Genomic DNA, 7,822 nt, shown 5'->3' with positions numbered 1-7,822 from the left:
AGATCCATGACTTTGATGGCAAATTGACCGAGACCGAATCCTGTAACAATCTGGTAAATAAATTAAGAATTGAGGTTATCGCCTCTGATAAAGTAAAACCAAAAAAGCAATTGCAGTTATTAGAAGCTACGAAGTGGAGAGAGCAGGCAGAAAGGAGGAAAAGAGACATTCTGAAGAAACAACACAAGAAGCAGGGAAAGACCTCACTGCAGGCGGCTGTTCTTGTGAATGAGGAAACTGCAGGCCCAAGCGCAGGGGTCAGACAAATTTATGAGCAGCAGAGACAAGCACAAGAAGACCGAAGCCGAGCTATAAATCTAAGCAGATTACTTCAGGCTGTGGAAAAACAGTTACGTGAGGAAGAAAAGAGACAAGCCACTTCAACTTCCTCACCCGTGTCATCACGCACAAGACAAGCAGCTGCATCCTCCTCGTCCTCCCTATTAGCCAAAACATGCTACCCAGATCTAGGACCATTGAAAGATCAGTATGGAATAAAAGATGTTAATTATGACTGCAGAGATTGTGGCCCAGCATCAGACTCACCTGCTCCAGGAGAAGGTGATGGGATTTATCCTATGATAGAAGTAGCTAATCCACATTTTGGAGCTCCAGGACAAAATGAGGGGCGGACGATGAAAGTGTACAGACCATGGACAGATGCAGAATGCACTGAAGCCTGCAAGACACTGGGGGATCCAAAGGTAGACCCAGAGGGATGGGTGGGCGACACAAGCAATTAGTTGACTCTTTTAGTCAAATGGATGGGAGATTGAACAGAAATCTCTCACATTTAATCTTGGAAGGGTAAGAGCAGGTTATACAGGAAGAAACGGTCAGGGACAGATATTGTCTGCAGGGGATCAAGCTCTGCAAGCACAATTGCAGTTGGTGCACAATGCAGTGAAAGAGACATGGAAGAGAACACCTGATTATGTGAAGAGTTGACAATGTAGACAGAAAGATAATGAGGATGTGTTTGAATTCAGAGCTAGACTTAGGATACATTTAAAGATCATAGTGGGCTGCAAGAAGATAAGGCTCAAGATTCTCCCTACCAACAACAGCTGAAGCAGGCTCTGATGGCTGGCTTTTTGCCTCAGTTGTCAGACTTCATAAGAAAACATAATGTGAGCCATTGTACTGACAATTTTCAACAAACTATGAACTATGCCCATCATGCACAGGAAGTAATTAAAAAGTACTCTGTACTTTTCTGCAGGTATCCCCGAGCTGTACATCTCCAGAATCCAGTTGACCTGCCCAATGTTCTTGCTGCTTGTTGTCTTATTGCCTGCTGTTCTTTTCTCTCTCCACTCACCCCAACCGGTCGAGGCAGATACCCACCCTGAGCCTGGTTCTGCTGGAGGTTTCTTCCTCTAAAGGGAGTTTTTCCTCTCCACTGTCTCCTGGTGCTGCTCAAATGGGATTGTTGGATTTTCTATATTTTTTGTTGTAATTGTCTATAAGGTCTTAAGGCACTTTACATTGTGTAAGGTTTGAGATAACTTCTGTTGTGAATTGGTGCTATACAAATAAAACTGAATTGAATTATAGTTTTACTAACACACAGTTGTTGTTGGACTTAACTTTAACTTACTATACATTTTGCAAGCAACCAGTACTCAGCCTGTGTTTATAATCACACAGCAAACCAGTCGGAGTTATTCTATAATCTTAGTTTAGCTGTAGTTTATGCATCAAACATTTAGTTAACAAGCCAATCCAAACAGACAAACAAAAATCTGTGATTAACATATTCCATTCACACAACTATGTGGACTGACACATCAGCTTGCTTTTAGCATACAGCAGCTTGTGCTTAATTTCATTTCTGTGATTTTATACACATTTTTAAAGAGCAAAAATTTGAATGGAACACTGAATTTGACTTGTTTCTCTATTTTCACAAGCCTTGAATGTATTGAAACTGATCAACTCATCTCATATCTTTCAGCTAATACAACATGTGTGTCATGAGCTGCCGGATGGACTCCATGGTCAGAGATCAGACAGGACAGAACTGAGCAAACAATGTTTATTTATAAGCGACAGAACACAGTAAATCAATGAAACAGAGACCAGGTGGGAGGAGATGAGGTAGGGTGCGTATGGTGGTCTGGTTGGAAACCGGAAGTGATGTCAAATCCAAGATGGCCGACCAACAGAGAGCACATGGACAGAGACACAAGAGTCACACAAGCACAACGAGAATGTAGTCCAAACAATATCCACAGAGCTAGCTCAGAGGTCGAGGGTAAGCTAGGTCATACACAGGCAGGCAGTTCAAAGCTAAATCCGACAGGCAAAATCCACAACAGGAAGACAATCCGGGTCGACACACAAAAGCAGTCCAAACAGTCAGAGCAGGAAAGGGGACAACAAGGGAGCGAAACAGAACAGAGGGAGAACTCACTGAACCAGAGGGGAAGCAGGGTCAGGTCAGGCTGGTCCAATGAGGGGGAATCCAGGGTAGACAGGGTACAGGGGTACAGGTCCAGGTACAGGTCTGGTACCGTGAGCAGGGGGAAAGACAGGGAATAAACAGAACTCACAGTACCAGGGGGTCAGGCAAGAGACGGGGTCCAGAACAGGCAAAGTCCAAAAAATCCAAATAACTCAGGGGTGGCTGTGGCTCAATAGGTAGAGCAGTTGACTACCAATCACAGGATTGGTGGTTCGATTCCCGGCTGCCACGTCACATGCCAAAGTGTCCTTGGGCAAGGACACTTTGGCAAGATACTGAACCCCTAGTTGCCCCCGGTGAGTCAGGTCAGCTGCATAGCAGCTCTGCCATCGGTGTGTGAATGTGTGTGTGCTTGTGTGTGTGAATGGGTGAATGAGAAGCAGTGTAAAGCGCTTTGAGTACCAACTAGGTAGAAAAGCGCTATATAAGTGCAGACCATTTACCATTTAACTCAATCCACAAGAAACGCTGGATAGTGTCAGGGTATCAAGAACAGACTATCTGGCAGGGGAAACAGGTGAGCAGGCCGGTATTCATACTATGGGGGAAACCAGGTGTAACCAATCAGGTGAGTAAAGGCAATCACACTGGGAAGAGGAAACAGGAAGTCGCTAAAATAAAAGCACGGGGGCAACACCAGGAGCAACGAGGCTGGAACCATGACAATGTGCTCCACATTGTGACATTTATTCTTATATATTTTTGTACAGTTCAGCCAATAAGAGCAGGTTTTACATTTTATCTTTTGACACATTGGTTTGACAGAAAACAGGTACCTATTATTACATATTTAAATGTTACAGAAAAATATCTGTACTTACAAGCAACAACTGGATATTTCTAACACCAACCTCCAAAAAAACAAACACACACTATTTCCAGTGAGCAATTTTATTATTTTCTTTGTCTTTCTAAAACTCAAGTGCTTCTATTAGTCAGCTTCAGTCGGCTCTGAAACCATATTGGCACCATCCTTAATGAGTTATGATTATAATAAGCATTACAGTGACACTACAATAATCAAAATGTATCTTAACAGTGGATCACATGGTTTTTACTAAGGTAAAGCTGAAACCACTACTAATTATCACTAACTCTGAATAATCAAGTACAATTGAGAAGAAACATGTCATGTAAACATAATTAGGTTTAATTAAACCTCACTATGACTCAGAATTAAGAGTAATAGTATCACATGGTGAGGACTATCTTCCCAGCTGCCCCAGGGGACTATGCGATATCATGGTGGGCCTAGGCAGCGTTATCAAGTGGATACTGGAAACACACGACTGGCAGCAGCCAACCAGCTTCCATCCCTGCATAGAGAAACGATGCAGATTCCCACTTCTCCTCCTGAGAGAGAGGAGACATATAAACATGCTTCAGCTAATTGAACCAAGTTAGACAGCAAAAACAAACCAACTAGATATGTGCACAACATGGCTTTAGTGATGTCACTGTTTTGTACCGGTGTAGCAGAGAAAAGCGACACTCCCGTAATGCTGCTCTCTTTAAACATGGTGTCTACAGGGTTGATCTCTATGGGGCCCCCAGAGCCAACAATCTAACATGGAGGAAAAAGGCAGACATATACAGACACGTACTGACATGTACCGACTACAGTGCTATAGCAATTACTGTAAGGCTGTGGAAAATGTTTAGTGTATTATAAAGTGCAGAGGGGCGTGAAGCACTTCCACAGATTTTAGACTTACTGACCATAACACGTCCACCATAGGCCAACATCTGACGGTCTTTACTTAGGTTGACGTCATCGACATCAGTGGCTTCCTGCAACAAAAAAAAAGGTGAAAAGTCAGAATTTTGGTCAGTTCGGGGACATGATTAAAATGTGTTTTATGTTGGAACATATGGAAGTAAATGTAGTGACGTGTCAAGGTCAAGGTGACAAGGCAGGCTAACTAACTAAATAACTAACTAACTTGTGCAGATGCAGATTTGAATAAAGTGAAGCAGTCTGTTGAAGTGACATGTTCTTACTTGTGGATCGGAGCTCTGTGGGCAATGAAGTAAGGGACACCTATAACTGCTCCCTGTTTGAAGTCTAAAACATCAGGCAGTTTGTGGACACTGTCTTCAGCTGCTATAGTGAACTCGGCATAAGCTCCAGTCTCTGTGGCTGTGGTGAAAACACGATCTCCTGCCTGGAAAACACACCAGCGAAATGATCACATGGAGCACATTTCCTGTCACTGTCTAGTACAGTACCACTCAGACAATACTCAGACCTTCAGAGCAGCAACTCCTTCTCCAACAGCTTCCACCACTCCGGCTGCATCACCGCCCGGTGTGTATGGCAGGTTGGGCCTACGGGCAAACATTCCAGCCCGGATGTACGTTTCCACAGGGTTCACTCCACAGGCATGGACACGGATCAACACCTACAGTACAGAAACCTTATAGAAGTACTTTAAGTTAGATGAGACCCAGATATGGTCCAAAAGCTTTATGAACATATGAGAGATTTTTAAAAAGGATTCTGGCATCACAAAGGCAGCTCAGTTCTTACAATGTGCTGCCCATAATTTCAATATCTATAGATGGAGTGCATACATTATGGAATAATGCATAATGCAACGCATTATCTGCCCATCATTAATCCTTTTACACATACCATTCAGACATACTGTTAGCAAACAACTTGCCCACTTGTAAGTAGCTTGCTGCACCAGTATGTTCAGTAACCCAGTCAAACTTGTTTTATTACCTTTGGTACCCACCCTGTGCAGGATCCTCCAACTTAACAGTCCTAATATATATTATCAATCAAATCAGTCATTATTCCACAGTGAGACTCAAGCAATAATGTTATGCAATGTAGATACATTTTCTATTATAGAGAAAAAAATTATTACTGCCAGTCTTGCTTGAACAGTTATCAAAATTATTGCCACCAAATAATCAATTACTAACCAATGGTGGTGCAAAACAACTTGATGCAACCCAGCTTGCATACTGAAACATTTAGTCATGACTGATCCTCCAGAGTTGAAATGTGAAGCCCATGTCCGACCAGGCAGACTAAGAATATGACCAGTGTTTACACAGAAGGTTCATGAGGAGCATATATACATAGAAGCCCCCACCTGCTGATGACAGAATGGGGCGAGCTCATGTTTGGGTTGGGTCAGACGTCACGTCAGCTTCATATAGAATAAAAACCTCTGTGTTAAATCTGTCCATCATCAATCTATCTATCTATGGTGGGTATTGGGTGGGTCCCTTTTGTTAGGTTAGAAACCAGTACGAACCTGTTATCACTCAACACACCAGTCACATTTTTTAACTACATAAGTCAATATCTGTCTTCCTGTATGATCACAGCACAGTCATACAAAGGACTAGGAAACAATAAGGCTTTCTATATAAAGATGACAGTATATTCTTACTGGGAAGTCTGGTCATCTGTCTTAAGATTTCCCAGCATGCACCAATGACAGCTGTGAATTCAGGTATTCTGTGTTTTATGTAACAGTTCTGTCACATTTTGTTGATGGCTGTGGATCAGTAGGTAAGGCAGAACCCTGGTTTTCTCAAGGGCATTAAGAAAGCATTGGTTGTTATTTTTTATCATTACTGTAGTTACATAGTGATGATTATTATATAATCATCACTATGTATAATAGTGGCATGAACTGTTTGGCATGAACGTTAACTTGATGAACTGAATGTCAAGGTGACTGTGACCTCATGTCTCTCCATCCATTCACCACCTTCTTGTGAAGGCGAGAGCCTGTGGAGCCTGGGGGGTGACATAGGAGGAAAAAAAACCCCAATGGAATCCTGTGCATGGACTATTAAATTAAGAACACATGAATCAGTTCAGAGCACAAATGATGTAATCTGAGTGCATGGATTACTTAATTCATGCTCTCTCTATTTATTGCCTTCTCTTGTTGTCTCTCACTGTCTTGCAGCTCAAACAAAGCCACAAAACCAGAATAGAGCAGATTGAAGTTAAGTGCGTCTTTAGCATCAGGCTTTTGCACATTTACTTATCAAGATTCTTCCATAAACATCACTGAACATCAAAGTCACAATTTGTGGTTCCGGTAATGGAGATGTGCACAGAGAGACATCATTTAAATAAAAACAAAACAACAAAAACACTTATACTGTATGTATGTAGAGTTTAACCTCTTTGACTTCGCCAAATTCACGTTTACCTGACACAGAATAAATCATTTATGATTCATATTAAATCCCTTCAGCCATCACACTGCAGAACAAAACAAATGCCTCCAAATTCTTAAGATGAACTTTTATAGTTTTTCCTTTTTCATAATTGTCAATATTTTTTATGTGACTGCCAAAATTAATATTACAAAACATTATTGAACTTTATTAACATATTTTTACTCAAAATTTGCAGCTAACTAAAGTGTTTTTATTGAATGAGTTATGGGACAGCACAGCGAGACATCAGCTTCACAGTCTCTATATATAGAAGAAAATCCTCAGTGCTTAATCTGCCCATCATCGACCTCTCAAAAGAGACAGTTACACATTGTGTTAAACAAATCGGACACTTGTTGGTGCACAAGCATGACTAAGCATTTCATAAAACCCAGTCATAGTTTTATTACTGTTTGTTGGAACCTAGTTTCCACCCAGTAGCCACCTTGTTCTTGATAATGAGTGAATTACCGCTTAGATCTGTTCTATAAACTTATCTTAGATACCTATTTAGCAGCTAGTAGACACTTCACTTGAGTTCATAAGCTTTTGCTTTATTATTATAGCACAAAAGTCCTTTGTTGTGAATAACTGAAAAACTGTTTTTACGCATTGACTTCATGTAGATGAACGTAATCTCAAATGCACATTCACAAGCCTACAGAGCTGGGATACATGCACATAGAAACTCAGTTTAAAAAGTAAACAACTGTCTGATCTACAAACTATTAATGTTATGTTCCCCACAGTTTGACATTTCTTTAACAGTTTTGAACTGTGTAACTCCAAGGTTAGGGTGGTCATAAGAGATCTCAGACCTTTATCTCTAAGTGACTTGGTAAAGGATTGCGGAGAAATCGTTTTTTGTTAAAAACAGATTTAAAAACTTAACTCTTACAGTGAATTTTTATGCCACCGGCACAAAAACAAAACAACTATAATCTGTAGCTACATGTATCTTCTCTTTATACATGGTGATATACCGTATATTCCACAGGAGAGTTAGTTTATACAAAGGGTTTACTTGGCAGGTAAGTCTGCCTGATTGTAAAATATTTGTACCTTTGAGCACAGATAAAACAGCAGTTTCAACATAAATAAGACGAAACAGTGCCCCCACAGCAGGCATTTTAAGAAACAGCGTCCCTATGGTAAAAA

General features: G+C 41.0%; 1 protein-coding gene across 1 annotated transcript; it reads right to left on the bottom strand.

Annotated features, from left to right (window-relative positions):
• Nucleotides 1-3,718: 3,718 nt before the first annotated feature.
• On the bottom strand, nt 3,719-5,105 carry LOC113171847 (quinone oxidoreductase-like). The gene is made up of 7 exons (XM_026374590.1): nt 5,097-5,105; nt 4,717-4,869; nt 4,469-4,632; nt 4,395-4,401; nt 4,187-4,258; nt 3,936-4,031; nt 3,719-3,820 (listed from the first exon to the last, which is right to left on the bottom strand). Exons 1-7 carry the CDS (start codon nt 5,103-5,105, stop codon nt 3,719-3,721), a joined length of 603 nt encoding a protein of 200 aa, XP_026230375.1.
• Nucleotides 5,106-7,822: the final 2,717 nt, after the last annotated feature.

This window comes from Anabas testudineus, chromosome 17 (assembly GCF_900324465.2).
Source record: "Anabas testudineus chromosome 17, fAnaTes1.2, whole genome shotgun sequence".
Taxonomy (NCBI): domain Eukaryota; kingdom Metazoa; phylum Chordata; class Actinopteri; order Anabantiformes; family Anabantidae; genus Anabas; species Anabas testudineus.
This window is presented reverse-complemented; position numbering and strand designations above follow the sequence as displayed.